Source organism: Gorilla gorilla, chromosome 7 (genome assembly GCF_029281585.2).
Source record: "Gorilla gorilla gorilla isolate KB3781 chromosome 7, NHGRI_mGorGor1-v2.1_pri, whole genome shotgun sequence".
Lineage (NCBI taxonomy): Eukaryota > Metazoa > Chordata > Mammalia > Primates > Hominidae > Gorilla > Gorilla gorilla.
The window spans coordinates 80,203,535-80,223,220 of NC_073231.2; the positions used below are offsets into that span (position 1 = coordinate 80,203,535).

The 19,686-nt window shown below is 45.9% G+C and overlaps 1 protein-coding gene across 1 annotated transcript in view; it reads left to right on the top strand.

Annotated features, from left to right (window-relative positions):
* Positions 1–5,201, top strand: part of SFRP1 (secreted frizzled related protein 1) — a 47,583-nt gene extending 42,382 nt beyond the window's left edge. The window contains exon 3 of the mRNA XM_055349222.2: positions 1,675–5,201. Within this exon, the coding sequence (XP_055205197.1) occupies positions 1,675–1,997 (323 nt within the window). The 3' untranslated portion in view covers positions 1,998–5,201. The remainder of the gene's footprint in view (positions 1–1,674) is intronic.
* Positions 5,202–19,686: the final 14,485 nt, after the last annotated feature.

Sequence of the window (19,686 nt, forward strand, 5' to 3'; positions counted from 1 at the left end):
TGGATTTGAAGAGAGCTCATTACCTGGATTTATCAATTAGGACTTCACCAGGACTTGCTCTAATCTGCCAGGAATTCAAAGTAGATTTGGATTTTGTGTAGGTCTTCTCAGTTGGCAGAACATTAGTGCTGCCTGTCAGTGGGGATTAGTGGTTGATTAGCGATTGACTGATACTAGCAGTACCTGCTGTCTTACCGCCATAGAGACCCAGTAGTAGAAACTGATTTCTCCCATGCTGTGGTTGGACATTGATGTTTAATGCAGGAAGCATGACCATTTGAAACAACCTTTAACTTTCCCTTGCTGAGTGCACACTCATGGTTCTGCCTGTCATTTTATAGGACTCAATTTTCAAGGAATTGTAGGTCTTTCAATGTTAAAATACTAAACCAATAACTTGCTCTTCAAAACAAAACCAAACAAAAAGAAACCCTCATGGTCAGGCGTGGTGACTCATGCCTGTAATCCCAACACTTTGGGAGGCTGAGGAGGGAGGATTTCTTGAGTCCAGGAGTTCTGGGCAACATAGTAAGATCTGTCTCTTAAAAAAAAAAAATCAGCCAGGCATGATGGTGCATGCCTGCAATCCCAGGTACTTGGGAGGCTGAGGTGGGAGAACTGCTTGAGCCCGGGAGTTTGAGGCTGCAGTGAGCCGAGATCGAGACACTGCACTCCAGCCTGGGCAACAGAGTGAGACCCTGCCTCCACAAAGACAACAATAAAAAACAAAAACACTCAGGATTTTTTGTCTTTGAATGCTGAGATCAATAGCATCAGATCATGTGGAGTAAATTGGATTATAGGACCCTTTTTTCTCTTAAAGCAGTGCATGATAACTGGATTTTTAAAAAGAGCAATGTGATTTAGCTTTGAAATTTATTTGAGGATCTCCTGGCACCGATGTCCATTACAGAGAGATACCACTGGACACCACAGAATAGGGGGCGGAGGCGGTGGCAGAATGGGTAACTGAGACCTTGATTTTTTTTTTTTTTTTTGAGATGGAGTCTTGCTCTGTCACTCAGGCTGGAGTGCAGTGGCGTGATCTTGGCTCACTGCAACCTCCACCTCCCGGGTTCAAGCAATTCTCCTGCCTCAGCCTCCTTAGTAGCTGGGATTATGGGCGCCTGCCACCATGTGTGGCTAATTTTTATATTTTTAGTAGAGATGGGGTTTCACCATGCTGGCCAGGCTGGTCTCGAACTCCTGACCTCAGAGGATCTACCCACTTTGGCCTCCCAAAGTGCTGGGATTAACAGACCTTGGTTTTTATGGATAATACTGCCTGTTTCTTGACTTGTTACTTGCCTTTCATTTTCTTCTCCACCTCAGCTGTACACTTGGGTTATTGTTCTAGATGAAAAGCTTTGTTCCACAGTAAACACTGGAGATTCCAAAAGACATGAGGGAGGATGGCCGACACTGTAATTGCTGCTTGGGCGATGGGGTTATTAGAGGCCCAAACCTCAGCATCATGCAGTATACCCATGAAACCAACTCTGCACCTGTGCCCCTGAATCTAAAATTAAAAACATATATATTTACAAGAAGAAAGTATAAGCCAAAAAATAAAATAATAAAATGCAATCACTTTGAGGATCAAAAAAAGAAAAGCTGTGTTCTAAATGCTTTCTCTTACCCTCTTTTCTCTTCTTCTGTCCTCTCCATCTCTAGCACTGAGGATGAAAATAAAAGAAGTGAAAAAAGAAAATGGCGACAAGAAGATTGTCCCCAAGAAGAAGAAGCCCCTGAAGTTGGGGCCCATCAAGAAGAAGGACCTGAAGAAGCTTGTGCTGTACCTGAAGAATGGGGCTGACTGTCCCTGCCACCAGCTGGACAACCTCAGCCACCACTTCCTCATCATGGGCCGCAAGGTGAAGAGCCAGTACTTGCTGACGGCCATCCACAAGTGGGACAAGAAAAACAAGGAGTTCAAAAACTTCATGAAGAAAATGAAAAACCACGAGTGCCCCACCTTTCAGTCTGTGTTTAAGTGATTCTCCCGGGGGCAGGGTGGGGAGGGAGCCTCGGGTGGGGTGGGGGCGGGGGGACAGTGCCCCGGGAACCCGGTGGGTCACACACACGCACTGCCCCTGTCAGTAGTGGACATTGTAATCCAGTCGGCTTGTTCTTGCAGCATTCCCACTCCCTTCCCTCCATAGCCACGCTCCAAACCCCAGGGTAGCCATGGCCGGGTAAGGCAAGGGCCATTTAGATTAGGAAGGTTTTTAAGATCCACAATGTGGAGCAGCAGCCACTGCACAGGAGGAGGTGACAAACCATTTCCAACAGCAACACAGCCACTAAAACACAAAAAGGGGGATTGGGCGGAAAGTGGGAGCCAGCAGCAAAAACTACATTTTGCAACTTGTTGGTGTGGATCTATTGGCTGATCTATGCCTTTCAACTAGAAAATTCTAATAATTGGCAAGTCACGTTGTTTTCAGGTCCAGAGTAGTTTCTTTCTGTCTGTTTTAAATGGAAACAGACCCATACCACACTTACAATTAAGGTCAAACCCAGAAAGTGATAAGTGCAGGGAGGAAAAGTGCAAGTCCATTATGTAATAGTGACAGCAAAGGGACCAGGGGAGAGGCATTGCCTTCTCTGCCCACAGTCTTTCCGTGTGATTGTCTTTGAATCTGAATCAGCCAGTCTCAGATGCCCCAAAGTTTCGGTTCCTATGAGCCCGGGGCATGATCTGATCCCCAAGACATGTGGTGGGGCAGCCTGTGCCTGCCTTTGTGTCAGAAAAAGGAAACCACAGTGAGCCTGAGAGAGACGGTGATTTTCGGGCTGAGAAGGCAGTAGTTTTCAAAACACATAGTTAAAAAAGAAACAAATGAAAAAAATTTTAGAACAGTCCAGCAAATTGCTAGTCAGGGTGAATTGTGAAATTGGGTGAAGAGCTTAGGATTCTAATCTCATGTTTTTTCCTTTTCACATTTTTAAAAGAACAATGACAAACACCCACTAATTTTTCAAGGTTTTAAAACAGTCTACAGTGAGCATTTGAAAGGTGTGCTAGAACAAGGTCTCCTGATCCGTCTGAGGCTGCTTCCCAGAGGAGCAGCTCTCCTCAGGCATTTGCCAAGGGAGGCGGATTTCCCTGGTAGCGTAGCTATGTGGCTTTCCTTCCTGAAGAGTCCTTGGTTGCCCTAGAACCTAACACCCCCTAGCAAAACTCACAGAGCTTTCCGTTTTTTTCTTTCCTGTAAAGGAACAATTCCTTTGAACTTGATTGCCTATAGATCAAAGAAATTCAGAACAGCCTGCCTGTCCCCCTGCACTTTTTACATATATTTGTTTCATTTCTGCAGATGGAAAGTTGACATGGGTGGGGTGTCCCCATCCAGCGAGAGAGTTTCAAAAGCAAAACATCTCTGCAGTTTTTCCCAAGTGCCCTGAGATACTTCCCAAAGCCGTTATGTTTAATCAGCGATGTATATAAGCCAGTTCACTTAGACAACTTTACCCTTCTTGTCCAATGTACAGGAAGTAGTTCTAAAAAAATGCATATTAATTTCTTCCCCCAAAGCCGGATTCTTAATTCTCTGCAACATTTTGAGGACCTTTATGATTGTCCCTCTGGGCCAATGCTTATACCCAGTGAGGATGCTGCAGTGAGGCTGTAAAGTGGCCCTCTGCGGCCCTAGCCTGACCCGGAGGAAAGGATGGTAGATTCTGTTAACTCTTGAAGACTCCAGTATGAAAATCAGCATGCCCGCCTAGTTACCTACCTGAGAGTTATCCTGATATAATTAACCTCTCACAGTTAGTGATCCTATCCTTTTAACACCTTTTTTGTGGGGTTCTCTCTGACCTTTCATTGTAAAGTGCTGGGGACCTTAAGTGATTTGCCTGTAATTTTGGATGATTAAAAAATGTGTATATATATTAGCTAATTAGAAATATTCTACTTTTCTGTTGTCAAACTGAAATTCAGAGCAAGTTCCTGAGTGCATGGATCTGGGTCTTAGTTCTGGTTGATTCACTCAAGAGTTCAGTGCTCATACGTATCTGCTCATTTTGACAAAGTGCCTCATGCAACCGGGCCCTCTCTCTGTGGCAGAGTCCTTAGTGGAGGGGTTTACCTGGAACATTAGTAGTTACCACAGAATACGGAAGAGCAGGTGACTGTGCTGTGCAGCTCTCTAAATGGGAATTCTCAGGTAGGAAGCAACAGCTTCAGAAAGAGCTCAAAATGAATTGGAAATGTGAATCGCAGCTGTGGGTTTTACCACCGTCTGTCTTAGAGTCCCAGGACCTTGAGTGTCATTAGTTACTTTATTGAAGGTTTTAGACCCATAGCAGCTTTGTCTCTGTCACATCAGCAATTTCAGAACCAAAAGGGAGGCTCTCTGTAGGCACAGAGCTGCACTATCACGAACCTTTGTTTTTCTCCACAAAGTATCTAACAAAACCAATGTGCAGACTGATTGGCCTGGTCATTGGTCTCCGAGAGAGGAGGTTTGCCTGTGATTTCCTAATTATCGCTAGGGCCAAGGTGGGATTTGTAAAGCTTTACGATAATCATTCTGGATAGAGTCCTGGGAGGTCCTTGGCAGAACTCAGTTAAATCTTTGAAGAATATTTGTAGTTATCTTAGAAGATAGCATGGGAGGTGAGGATTCCAAAAACATTTTATTTTTAAAATATCCTGTGTAACACTTGGCTCTTGGTACCTGTGGGTTAGCATCAAGTTCTCCCCAGGGTAGAATTCAATCAGAGCTCCAGTTTGCATTTGGATGTGTAAATTACAGTAATCCCATTTCCCAAACCTAAAATCTGTTTTTCTCATCAGACTCTGAGTAACTGGTTGCTGTGTCATAACTTCATAGATGCAGGAGGCTCAGGTGATCTGTTTGAGGAGAGCACCCTAGGCAGCCTGCAGGGAATAACATATTGGCCGTTCTGACCTGTTGCCAGCAGATACACAGGACATGGATGAAATTCCCGTTTCCTCTAGTTTCTTCCTGTAGTACTCCTCTTTTAGATCCTAAGTCTCTTACAAAAGCTTTGAATACTGTGAAAATGTTTTACATTCCATTTCATTTGTGTTGTTTTTTTAACTGCATTTTACCAGATGTTTTGATGTTATCGCTTATGTTAATAGTAATTCCCGTACGTGTTCATTTTATTTTCATGCTTTTTCAGCCATGTATCAATATTCACTTGACTAAAATCACTCAATTAATCAATGATACTGTGAGCTGTGACTTTTTTTTCCCACTCAGTCATACACTTCTCACCCTTTCCAGTGAAGCACATGTATCTTTCTCCTCTTGAGTTTCTTCAGTGATGCTTTCTGGTCCCAGTTCAACAGCTTGCAAATGGTAACTGGGTGTGGGTGGGCTGAAGGAGAACTTGGGAGGCACCACAGGCTACCCGTGGCCCCCACCCTCCCATTTGCCATCTGCTCCTATAAATAACTTCCAGAAGTGTTTCTCCTGGCTGTGTGTGTTTCAGATCAGAGAGAAGGTTAAATGCTTGCTCTACAAGAATGTAGCTTTCGGCCCTGCCTGAATTTCTTTTCCATGTTTCTCATGGAAACATTCTCTTTCCCCTCCGGCTCAACTCAATGTTAGAATTACCAATTAGAATTGGAAAACTTGTCCGTATCTGGAGTCTTAGACACATAGGAGGACTTGGAGATGAACATATCCACTCTTTTAACGTAAGATGGGGATATAGCTGGGATTTCCCAACTAGTCTGGGACTCCCGGGTCACTCGCCTGGTTGGAATTAGAACCCAGGGCGACTGCATCCCACTTGCGTAGGCGTGATGTCTGCGCTCCCTGCCGAGCTTCCCTTTGGACTCAGAGTGCTGCACCATACCCAGCCCAAGCTGTTTCATATTAGGTTATGTGCTTCTTGCCTCAGGAATTCTTCCATGTGACTTCTAATTCTGCAAGTAATTACAGTGACAACTTCAGTGGACGTAGTTCCCTGATCAGTAAGTCACCTCCAAACCGCAGACAACTGGCAGTTTTACCCAGAAGTGATAAAATATTCCCAAGTTACCCAAATCCACGCCCAAGCACAGAGACACAACTTTTTTTTTAAGGTGTGGTATGAGGACTTGTAAACATTCTATCAAAGTCATGCTGTAGTCCAGAAAGATTCTCACATGCTAATGTACCTGACCGGTGAAATAGTGAGATACTAGTCCAGCCAAGGAAAATGTCCATATTTCCTTTTAGCTCCCTGTGGTTAATAAGAAAGAAAATTTATTTAGGCTGGGTGGAGATGTCATTGCCACCCCCTACTGAAGCTCACCGCCATGACCCACCATTTCCATTTGTTTTTAAGTCTGCAAAAGGATGATGAAGTGTGTGCAAAGGTATCTCAGTTCCAGCTGCTGGAGTCACCGTGGTGGAGTTTGGGGAGCCCAAGGGTCAGGACTGCTTGACGCTTCTGCCTCAGAGATGCTGGCAGCACTTGGAACCACAGGCTTGTCCTCAAGCTGCATGGCACCTGCACCTCCTTAATGAACAATTTCGGCACTTCCCTAGGCAGGAGGTATAAAAGACCAAGGGACACAGAGGTAGGCTGGTCTTAACTTCAAAGGCTGTCTCCCCTCCTTGGGTCCAGAAGTGCTAGCAATTCACTTTTGCTCCTGAGGGTGGGACATTGTACTAATCATCCAATAGCAATTGAAGGGCAGAGGGAGAATCGTTCTTAAATTTCAGCCTATGTGAGTATCACCAAGGCGAGCTTACTAATATGTGGGTCTTGGCTCCCACCCCCAGACATTCTGATTGGGAAAGTTTGGGAAGGTTGGCAAAGGGGCTCTAGAACCAAGGTGCTAGGTTTCTCTGATGCCAGCAGTCCACGGGATCTTACTTTGCAAAACATTCTCATAGGACCTGCGTGGCCCGGGGATGAGAGGCAGGAAGTTATTTTGTCATCTCCCTCTCCCCACATCCACACTTCATATTGCCGCAGTCCCTTCTGAAGCTCTGTGAGTTCATCTTACCCAGCATCAGCTAATAGAGGCAAGTTAAATGCAAGGGGGAACGAGCCCTCTTTCCTTAAGACTGAGTACATTTGGCTGTCCAAGGAGTGTTTCTCACATTTTAATATGTATATGACTCACTTGAGGACCAGTGTTAAAATGCCGATTCTGAAGGGTAGGTTTGAGGTGGGCTTGAATTCTGCATTTCTTTTCTTTTTTTTTCCGCATTTTTTTCCAGTTTTATTTGTATAAAGACATACATGGCCTGTCCAATGGAGCTTTGTCAAATAATCCATAAGTACCTAAAGCACACATGACTCGTAATGCTTTTAAAATCAAAAGAGGTTATTTTTCTTAATCCAAAGATTACTTTATATAATTTTTTTTTTGCAAACTACTAGTGGGCCATATTAACATTTGAATAATCTTTTAAAAATTTAAATATAAATTTTGGATTTGGGGGCACATGTGCAGGTTTGTTACAAGGGTATATTGTATGATGCTGAGGTTTGGGCTTCTATTGACTCTATTACTCAGATAGTGAACATAGTACCCAATAGGAAATTTCCCAATTCTTGCCCCCACCCCTTCCTCCTTTTGGAGTCCCCAGAATTGACTCTGTCTATCTTGATGTCCATGTGGACCCATTGTTTAGCTCCCACTTATAAGTAAGAACATGTGGCATTTGGATGTGACTGCAAAGCACAGGATTTTGTTATTTTTTATGGCTGCGTAGTATTCCATAGTGTATATGTACCACGTTTCCTTGGGTACCTGGGTGAGGCTGAAGCTGTGAAGCTGTCAGTGTGCAGAATGTACTTTGGGTAGGGAAGCTCTAACAGGCTGATGGTTTCAGGCGCCTCCTCACCCCCTGTTACAGTATCACCATCTCTATGATCAGCACAGCCCATCTCCTAGGGACTCAAAATATTGACCACACTTTGGAATGGGAAGAAAATCAAACCAGAGAGTCACGCTTATAAACCCAAAGCTGGGACTGATCTTCTCAACCCACTCATTAGATTTCATTCTTGTCCTAGACCTTAGGGTTAATTCTTTTCCCTCAGACCCTGCTCATTATGGAAACTCACAGGTTCCTTCCTATTTTTCCCGTCTATTAACATTCTGGACTGTGCCCTTTACCAAACTTCCCAGTCCCCAGCCCCCATCCCCAGACCCACCAGGGGTTGGTGGTGTTAACCAACTGGTGGTATGTACCTGGACAACTAAAGTTACATAGGAATTTGACAACAAAATTGGGACTTTCCCTGTTCCATTTGCTCATGTCTGGGCAGTTTCAACCTCTGGTTATGGGAGGAGCCAAGAAAGAGAGGGGAAATTGAAGTCTTTGGAGGGAAAATCCCACCCCTGATACATTGAGGACAGCCTGCCCCCTGGGCTGACTTACTAGGGGAGCAGGCAGTAGGGATTGCTGTCAGCAAGGTCTAAGGGAGGCCACTTATTGTAGGTTTGGAGAAGATGGGCACCAGAACAAGCTCCGAATAGGAGCAGAAAGCGCCTGCGTCTTCATGCATCTGCAGACTATTTAGATAAGAAGGGGCTGTACCTAATCATGGAGAGTTGTTTGCTTAAATAAAGGAAGGGAAAGCTGCATGTGTGTGTGCTTAAGGGGAGAAGGAGGGGGTGGGAAGAAGGAGAAAGGGGCCAGGAATTTTCCACAGCTGAAACCCACCACGTGGTTATCATTAGGATGACCTTCCTATCACCTGAGCAAAAGGACTGGTGGATGGGGGCTGGTGAGGAAGGATTTGGGATCCAATCCCTCGGATTTCAGCTAAGTTCTGATGTGGCAGTTGCAAGCACTAAGGAGAAGTTCTTATTTCCCGCTTCCCTGGAGTGCCTGAGTCCACAGTCCTACAGCTGTGTACCCTCAGGAAGCCTGCCCATTGGCTGGCCAGGTGGGATCCAGGGATCCAGCTTCTCTGAGATCCCCGGGTGTCAGGGCTTAAATATAAATAAAGCAATCAGAACACAGAGTTTGTTGGCATGGATGCAGTGAAAAGGGAATGCTTATACACTGTTGATGGGAATGAAAGTTAGTATAACCTCTATAGAAAACAATATGGAGATTTCTCAAATAACTAAAAATAGAGCTACCATTCGATCTATCAGTCTTACTGCTGGGTATCTACCTAAAGGAAAAAAGCCATTATATCAAAAAACACCTACACCTGTATGTTTATTACAGCACAATTCACAGTTGCAAAGATGTGGAATCAACCTAAGTACCCATCATCCAATGAGTGAATATAGGAAATGTGGTATACATACACCATGGAATACTACTCAGCCATAAAAAATGAAATAATGTCTTTTGCAGCAACTTGCATGGAGCTAGAGGCCACTATCCTAAGTGAAGTAACTCAGGACTGGAAAACCAAATACTGGCATATTCTCACTTATAAGTGGAAGCTATGCTGTGGGTACACAGGTCCACCAGAGTGGTATAATGGACACTGGAGACTCAGAAGAGCAGAGGGTGGGAGTGGGGTGAGGAATGAGAAATTACCTATTGGGTACAGTGTACACTGTTTGGGTGATGGTTACACTAAAAGCCCAGATTTCACTATATAATTCATCCATGTAACCAAAAACAATCTGTACCCCTAAATCTATTGAAATGGAAAAAAAAAAAACCCAGAACTGCACAATAAATTTCCTTCCAAGGAAGGGAATTAGAAAGAAAACAGGAGATTCTGCTAAAATGCTTTGCACATGATCCCCATCTCTACTGCACTTTTTATTTTATTTTAGTTTTATTTATTTATTTTGAGACAGGGTTTTGCTCTGTTGCTCATGCTGGAGTTCAGTGGTGTGATCTTGGCTTACTGCAGCCTTAACCTTCCAGGCTCAGACAATCCTTCCACCTCAGCCTTCTGATTAACTGGTACTACAGGCATAAGCCACCAAGCCATGCTAATTTTTAAAATTTTGTAGAGACAAGTCTCACTATGTTGCTGAGGCCGGTCTTGAACTCCTGGGTTCAAGCAATCCTCCTGCCTCCACCTCCCAAAGTGTTGGAATTACAGGCATGAGCCACCGTGCTCAGCCATCTATTGCACTTTTTAATGATTTACACTAGCATCTGCTGTTATTGTTTGTACTTGGGAATGGATTGAGGGTGGAAGGGTGGTTTAGGGGCCTCAGTTTCCATTTTTGCTGCATAGTTCTCTGGGGGGCTTATGCAGATCTGGGTAATCTTGCCCCATCAACTAGATGAGTAGGCCCATCATCTGAAGGAATAAAGAGATCACATGCCACAACCCAACCCACAACCCAAGTGCATATTTCACAATGTGGCCCAAGGACAACCAGGGTGGGTTCCACAGATTTAGCTGGATTCCTCTGGGGTCAGTGCTCCCTCCCAAGGCCAGCAGCTGAGGCCATAGGAATCCAAACTTGGCTGCTAGTCTTGGCAGGTTGCTCAATGACTCCTAGCCGCACAAATCAGGCCCCGAGCTGGGCCAGGCTTGAGGGAGGCCCCAAGGCCCCTACAGAAGAGGAGGAGCAGGAGGCAGCCAGTAATTGCCTAGAGAAAAAAAATAAGCACCAGCCTGTAAATTGCAATGTATATCAGCGTGAAGCCTTGCTAGCTCTGCTCCCCACTTGCCAACCACTGCCACGCAGAAACTCCCTGCATCCTCTCCAGACTTCCCCAGGCTGCTGCCTTATTTTCAGATGCCTCCTCCCTGCAGTGCCAGAATTGACAGCTATGAATGAGAAACACAGGCTGGAGCTGGATAAGGGAGGCATCCCATAATGGAGACTGAGTAGATGTGCATGAGGACCCAGATGTGCATGAGACCCAGAGGACTGATTTTCACTCAACCGATGGAAGGAAATAATTTACCTTTCGAACCCTAGAACCAGCTTCACTGTTCTGTGGATCTTGATGAAGAAAACAAGGAAAGCTGGTATGTCCTGGTACGTTTGGCTCCCTGCAAAATATTTCTTTCCTAGGCCCTCTTCATTAGAAACCTGCCTCTGCCCTGAGTTGGAGAAGACAGGCCTTTTCCCCTGCTGTGCACATTTTCCCACAGTCCTGAGACTGAACCTATAGCAGGGCCAGAGAAAATCCTCTCCAGTTTTCTCACTGTTTCCTCCCTGCCTGGTGGATGGAAACCAGTTTGCTCAGGAGAAGTGGTTTCTACCGCAGGGATAAGAGATCCAGCCTCTAAGACAAGTCAAATAAAATTCATGTGTTACACACACACAGACACACACACACACACACACACACACACACAGTCACATAGTTGCCCAGGGAGAGGGTCGCAGCTCTGCACCAGGACAATTTGTTTTAAGGTGCATGCTGCCCTGGCTCTCAATTTGTTGCTTTCATTTTTATAATCACTGTTGTGTTCCAATTGTTGTAAGTGGCACTGGGAATGTTTGTTCTCGTGTAATTGCTTGTTTCCTACTGAAATTTCCATGTCAGACCCCTTCATTGTTCTCAGTATCGCTCGCCTCCCATTCTGTGGGGTTGGCATGGATTATCCTAGTGGCGGCCGGCAGGGCATGTGAGCACCATTCCGCTCAGTCCTGACGCAGCTGAGGACGGCTGGGGGAAACGGTCCCGGCTGCTGGGCCAAACATTGGGATGAGAGAATCTTGACAAGGGCCTGGCCTGCCTCCTGATTCTGGACTAGGCCAAATTCGGAGTGCATTTTGCACCCCCACCCCCAAGTATTTCAGAGGAAATGTGACCCTGTGTTTCTGATTCATGTGCACTTAACTCGTTAAAATGTTGATTTACAAAGGGTGGGTGGTGTCCAAATAAACCTCTGGAGCCTCAATTCCAAGCCAGCCTTTTTTTTTTTTTTCTTGGTGACTTTTTGTTGGGAGGGTAGGTGGGAAGAAGGAATCAAAGATTTTGTCTTTGATCGGGAAGTTACATTCCAACGGGAATGAAACTTGGACCCAGCAGGCAGGAACAGGGACCCAGACCTTTGCAATTGATTGGGTTCTCTATTGGATGAGTTATGTGCTTCCAGACCTAATCAGAACCACCTGGACTTCCTCAAGGCTCATCACTGTCCATGCCGCATGAAGCATTTGAACTTGACCTGCGCTGAAATTGAGCCAGGGTACATAAAACGAAAGCCCAGCATCCACTTACAGGAATAAACGTACATCTGCAGAGAGGACTTGGAATTCTGCAAAAAACACTCAGAGCTTGGTGCTTCTCTTCTTCACCTGGAACTCTAGCAACTACCACCCATGAACATTAATCTACTCCTTTAAAAACCCCACCCCTTCCAGGAACTTGGGGTGTACTTTTTATAAGGTGCATATGAAACCTGTCTAGAATGGGGCAAAGGATGGTGATATGTTATAAATTCAGCCGGGCTGTCTTCTTGGGCCTCCAAACTGCTTTAGGAAGCCCTGGGTTTTTGTCCATTTATCATTTCTTATTTATTTATTTACTTATTTTAGAGACAGGGTCTTGCTCTGTTGCCCCAGGCTGGAGTGCAGTGTCGTGATCATAGCTCACTGCAGGCTCAAACTCCTGGGCTCAAGCAGTCCTCCCAGCTCAGCCTCCTGAGCAGCTGGGGCTACTCAGCTGCTGAGTGCATCAGCATGCCTGGCTAATTTTTGTATTTTTTGTAGAGATGGCATCTTGCTAGGTTGCCCAGGCTGGTCTCCAACTCAAGCAATCTTCCTGCCTTGGCCTCCCAAAGCACTGGAATTTCAGTTATGAGCCACCATTCCCAACCTATTTATCATTTCTTTTAGGAGAGGAATGTTTAAAAAAAAATGTATCCCGGCACTGATGTGGGAAGAGCACATCCCTTTTTTAGGGTGTGTGTGTATATGTATGGGTATCTGTGAATGTGTGTGGGTGCATATCAGTGTCAGCATGTGTGGGTGCTGGCATTGAGATGTGTGCTTGTGTTTGTGTTGGTGTCTGTGTGTACAATGTACCTCCAATGCCAGGTCACTGGGACTTCCCCTCCTCACTGGTCCCTCTGCTGGAAGCCCCTACATACTTGGGGTCGAGTGGAATGTTAAATTGTGGTACCAAGTCTGCTTTGTATTGATCACCTTTTTTTTTTTTTTTTTTTTTTGGGATGGAGTCTCACTCTGTTGCCCAGGCTGGAGTGCAGTCATGTGATCTTGGGTCATGCAACCTCTGCCTCCCAGGTTCAAGTGATTCTCCTGCCTCAGCCTCCTGAGAGTAGTAGCTGGTACTGCAGGTGCCAGCCACCACACCTGTCTAATTTTTTTGTATTTTTAGTAGAGATGGGGTTTCACCATGTTGGCCAGGCTGGTCTCGAACTCCTGACCTCAGGTGATCTGCCTACCTCTGCCTCCCAAAGTGCTGGGATTACAGGTGTGAACCACCCTGCCCGGCCTGTATTGATCACTCTTTTTCTTGATTGTCCCTTCATCACTTCCACCTGTCTGTCAGCACCATGAGGACAGCTGCCGTGTATAATATGAGCTCTGTGTCTCCCTCCCCACTGCCATTGCCCTCAGTACAGTGCCTTGCACATGCCTTAAATTCAAGAAACTTGTATGGGGTGGTTAAGAAAGAAGAGGAATGAATTGAACCAATTGGACTTCAGAGTGTGGCAGAGCATGGCCTGGTGGGGCTCCCTGGGGAAAGGCAAGTGACTCTAAAGTGGGGAGAGTTGGGCAGCACTCCAGGACCTTTCCTGTCCCTGCCTGCGAGCCTCTCCCCCACCCACTATTGGCACTATTGGGTTGACGTCGTCGTCCATTAAACTAGCTTTGCTTTTCCATTGCGAAAAGAAAATGATGCACTCATTCCAGTATATTTGGATGTTTTAAAGGTTGGTCTGGCTTCACAGACGATGTCCATCAGTGGCTGACATACCAATGAAATTGAAGAAAAGCTGGTTTTCCAGTATTTCTTTGGCAGAGAATCCAGCGGCTGACACTGGATCAGAATTAGGGCTCATAAAACTTAGAGCCAGGACCTTGAATGCTGAGTGCTCACTTATAAGATGCTTTCAAGTCCTTATCTTGCAGAACAGTTAAATGTCTGCATCTGGCTCATTCCCCTTGGGATCACTTTTTAGAATGATCCCTCCTGGTGCAAAGTGTGGAGAGCTGAACTGGCCAGCAAACCTGGGATGTTTTCTTCCGAATAAGTGGTTCATTTGAATCCTTTATGTGAAGTTAATTCTGCAAGATTCCTTGCTGCAGGACTTGAAAAACCATAGTCAGAAGGCAGAGATACAAACCAAAACACCACCAACATCAAAACAAAACCCAACCAGACAACGAAACAACAAAAAAGCCCAAACACAAAACCTTCTATTTAGCATCGGTCTGCAAAGAAAGGATTTCTGGGAACCTCACATACAGACTCTGATAGGGAAGGTAATGGAAGAGGTGGGTTATGTCCTAACTTGGTCAACAAGTACAAGTTCTGGTGAGGCTAGGCTGAAATACTGGTGGATGGGGGTGCACACACTTTGCAGTCATCAGGGTAGGGTTTTATCTTGTTCTTTCTCACTTTTTTTTGTTTGTTTGTTTGAGACTGAGTCTCGCTCTGTCATCAGGCTGGAGTGCAGTGGCACGATCTCAGCTCACTGCAACCTCCGCCTCCTGGGTTCAAGTGATTCTCCTGCCTCAGCCTCCCCAGTAGCTGGGACTACAGGCACACACCACCACATCCAGCTAATTTTTGTATTTTTAATAGAGACGGGGTTTCACCATGTTGGCCAGGATGATCTTGATCTCTTGACCTTGTGATCCACCTGCCTTGGCCTCCCAAAATGCTGGGATTACAGGCATTAGCTACCACACCTGGCCTCTTTCTCACATTTAGTGACATCTTGAGAAGTGCCATAGTATTGCAGTTGACTTAAAATTCTGCTTCTTTGCATCAAAGGACACAATCAACAGAGTGAAAAGGCAACCCACAGCATGGGAGAAAATATTTGAAAATCATACATTTCATAAGGGATTAATACCCAGACTATATAAAGAACTCCTACAATTCTACAACAACAACAAAAACCAAATGGCCTAATTAAAAAATTCACAAAGCACCTGAATAGACTGTTCTCTAAAGAAGGTATACAAATGGCAGATAAACAAGTAAAAGATGTTCAACATTACTAATCAGTAGAGAAATGCAAATCAAAACCACAATGGGATATTACTTCCTGCCCATTCGAATGGCTACTAACAAAAACAGAAATTATCTGGATGTGGTGGCATGTGCCTATAATCCCAGCTATTAAGGAGGCTGAGGGAGGAGGATCACTTGAGCCCAGAAATTCGAGGCCAGTCTGGGCAACATAGCGAGACCCAATCTCTTAAATAAAAACAGAAAATAACAGGTGTTGGCAAGGATGTGGAGAAAGTGATTGGAACCCTTGTGCAATGTTGGTGGGAATGTAAAACGCTGCAGCTACTGTGGAAAATGGTATAGCAGTTTCTCAAAAGCTTCAAAATAGAATTACCATAAGATCTAGCAATTCCACTTCTGAGTATATACCTAAAATAACTGAAATCAGGGACTCAAAGAGATATTTATACATCTATGTTCATAGCAGCATTAATCATAATAGCCAAAAGGTAGGCGAGTGGAAAAACGAAATGTGCTGTATACGTACTACACAATAGCATTTGCTTTTTCTAAGAATGAAGGAAATTCTGACATGCTACAATGTGGATGCACCTTGAGGACATGATGTTAAGTGAAATAAGCCAGTCTCAAAAAGACAAATACTACATAATTCCACTTATGTGAGGTATCTGCAGTAGTCAAAGTCAAAGAGATAGAAAATAGGTTGAAGGTTGCCAGGGGCTGGGGGAAGGAGAAATGAGGAGTTATTGTTTAGTGGGTAGAGAGTGTCAGTTTTGCAAGAATTCTGTGGAGGGACGGTGGTGATGGTTGCACAATAACATGAATGTACTTAATGCCACAGAACCGTACACTTGAAGTGGTTAAGATGGTAAATTTTATGCTATGTGTATTTTACCACAATTAAAAATTAAAAATAATTTAAAAGTGTTGTTCCTTCTCTCATTTCTGGGACAAAAGATGTTGTCCAAAGTCCAGGAATATGTAAGTTGAAAGCTATGTGTGCAGCAGAACCTTATTTCTGAGTTACGCAGTTTAGTGACCTTCTAATGGAAAAAAAACTTCACGGAGTGTGTTTTCCACTGCCTTCTGCTCACCACACTGAGGATTACAAGAGGAAAACAGCTACACCAGAGTCAAAAGTGATCAGACCTCTGATTTCCCAACTCTGGCAGAGAAGCTGCAAGCGCGCGCGCATACACACACACACACACACACACACACACACACTTACACACTTTCCAGCCAGCTCAGCCGACTTCCTCTGAGAGATGACACCACTTTGCAGCCTCCCTGTGGGACAGAGTGGAACTTGGAACTCACTTTCTTGGGCCTCCCAGGACTTTGGCTGCCTAGAAGGAAGAGAAGGGAGTGCTAGGCTTCTCTGAGAAACTCACAGCTTCCTCTGCAGCCCTGCTCCTGGCCAGCATGAGAGGAGGGAGCTTGAACCAAGAGTCCTCTCCTGGAGGGGAAACCTATCTAAGAAATATTTTCTATCAATCAGTAAGGCTCTCAAAAGCCGTTACTGCCAACATCATTTCTTATTTGCCATCTCTTCTCCCCCCTTTAAAAATGTCCTTACTTTTTCCCTTTTTTTCCCGTCTTTTCTTTCTTGTCCATTCCCTTTTTTTTTTCTGACGGTTTTGTAAAGGGGAGGTACCCTGCACACACTCTCTTTTTTGTTTTTGTTTTTAATTTTACTTTAAGTTCTGGGATACATGTGCAGAACGTGCAGGTTTGTTACATAGGTATACATGTGCGATGGTGGTTTGCTGCGTCCATTCTTTTTTTTTATTTTTTAAAATCCTCTTCCTTTATTTCTCCCCTTCTGCCTCCTTCTATCCCCCGTCGTCAATCTTTCTGTTTTTCTTGCTTTCTCCTCATTTTTCTCTCTTTCTTGACTCCCCTTCATAGCTAAAGTTACCGTCCTTGGCACAGGACTTGGGTTCTGAGGAGTGACACAGCAGGAGTTCATCCTGGGGACCCTCTCGCAGGCAGCGCTGCACATAGGGAACCTGTCCCGGCTGTGGGAGGCCAGGCAGCCTCCCCCTCCAAGGCAGAGCCAGGCGAGGCTGTCCATCCTCCTTGCATTTCTCTGTCACCTTGTTCAGACGGCCTTTGACTTGGGGGGAGCCACGCTGATTTACAGCAGGCGCATCGCGGCTGGATTGCAGGAAGAGCCACCTCTCTGCGGTGGGGGGATGTGGACTGGCGCCTGTAGGATGAAATGTGGCACATTGGGCCTCGTCGCTGCCATCAGTCCAGGGGCATTCTCAGATGCAAGAACAAAAACAAAGCACGATTGTGTTCCAGCCCTGTGGTGCATTCCTTCCACAGCTCATCACCCTGTCATCAAGCCTCGTGCCTGCCACACACACCGGGGGCTGAAACAAAAGCCGTTTCCCTTCACACAGCACTGAGCTATCTTCCATCTGTCGGGGCCGCTTCCCCATCTTGGGACAACTGGCAGTGGGCTCTGACACCCTGCTAGGGAGTAAGAGGCCCAGGAGAAATGAAAGGAGACGTCCTGCTCAATTGAGACAGGGGACAGCTGGTGTCCTCGTTTTCTGAAGGGCTCAGAGAGGCACAGAGCGCATCAAACTGTCCACTTAGCGACCGACCCTTTTCCCCAGTGCTGAGGGAACTTCCCAGGCTGGGGGCCTTCAGGGCCTGGGACTTACTGGCACTCAAGGTAGGAAGAACAGACAAACAGCTGCTTATCTCTGCCCAAATGACTCCATCCAGACTCAGGGAGAGAGTTCTATTTTTTTTTTTTTTTTTAATTTGAGACAGGGTCTCACTGTGTCACCCAGGCTGGAGTGCAGTGGTGTGATCTCAGCTCACTGCAGCCTCTGCCTCCTGGGTTCAAGTGATTCTCCTGCCTCAGCCTCCCGAGTAGCTGGAAGTACAGGCACACACCACCACATCCGGCTAATTGTTGTATTTTTTGGTAGAGATGGGGTTTCACTGTGTTGGCCAGGCTGGTCTCAAATGCCTGACCTCAAGTGATCCTCCCGCCTTGGCCTCCCAAAGTATTGAGATTACAGGCGTGAGCCACTGCAACTGGCCTTAGTGTTTTCAATCATTAATAAAAGTCAGTGGTTTGGGGGTAGCCACTGTACCAGCTCTTATGAAGGATGCAAAGATAAGTCAGAAATGAATCCTGCCCCCAAGGATTTTACAATCTCGCAGGGAAGGTAAGAGGTCGGTATAAGAACCCCAGTGCTGAGTAGGAAGTGAAATGAGAAATAAGAGAAGTGTGGACGAACTCCCCTGAAAATCCTCAGAGTGATGGTATCGGGAGGACTCACAAGGTGGGGCAGTGAAGTGGAGCCTAAGAGCGGTCAGGACTGGATACGCGAGGTCAGGAAGAGGGCACAGGAGTCAGAGAAGGAGGACGTGGATCCACGCTGGGGGGTCTGCTGAAGGCTGATGCCAGGGGAACTGACCTAATCAGAAGTGGCTTTAAGGAGGCTGGAAAGGCCAGCAGGGAGACACAAAAGATATGGCCTAGGTCTGCCAAATGGCCTGCAAGTTTTAATGACCAGCTTCCTGGGCAGTGCAGTGGCCAGGGCTGGCTGCCATGAGCAGTTCCTGGCTGGGCTGGGGCTGCTCATAGCATGGTCCGTGGACTGGCTGTGGCTGGCCCATGAAGAAATAAGTACAGAAATTGTAATTTGATGGAGTAATTTTATGTCCGTCCAATCTCATAATACAAATTTTCAGCTTGTATTTTGAGTGCTTTGTTTTTATTCAATTTTTCCTAATAACTCATTTGTACTGCATTTTACAAAATATAGATCTGTGACAGATTGGACAGAAAAAACAACAACTGGTCTTTCCTGCCAGCCTTTCTCAAACCATGGCTGGTTTGAGAAGATGTTCTTCCCGGAAGAGGCTCCATTTTCCTAGGGTGATGCGTGCTCTAGCCTCATGTGGTTTGCTGAGGGCTGCTGACTGACGCCTGATCTATTTCCTCTCTCCAGCTGGAGTGCAGGTGGCCTGTCACATCTACATACCTGTGCTGGGGTCCCACATGGTTAGGCAGGGACACAGGTCTTCAGGTGTGTGTGGGAGCTAGGGCCGGTGTTTCTGGCTCCACCCTGAGAGTAACCTTGGGTGGTGGGGAAGGTCTGGAGCTGAGGACTGCCGCCAGCCTACAGGCGAGGCCCTGGGTGGGGGACTCAGGAGAGACAGAACGGCCTGCAGGAGAAGCCATGGGGTGGGGTAGGGGGGGACCCAGGGTGGCCTGCAGGGGAAGCCGCAGGGTTGGGGGACTCAGGGTGGCCTGCAGGGGAAGCTGTGGGGTGGCGGGGCACTGAGGGAAGATAGAGCAGCTGCCTGCTCTTTGTCTGGGACTCTGGGCTCCCATCTCTTTTCCTATGAAGATTTTCATGCATCTAATATTTGTAACTGGTTTACTGAAGGAGCTAGGCCGGGGCTGAAATAATGAAATCATTTTCTGTTTTCCACCTGACTGCCTTTCCCACCTGCTCCATTGGATCCCTGTCCTGGGGGCGTCATTTAGATTCCATTGCTTTCTGGTCCTATGCAGGTACTAAGACACTGTCTCATCTTCCTGTACCAAATAGTCCAGACTAATCTAAAGGAGTTTTTAAAGGTTTTTATCTTATTTTATTTT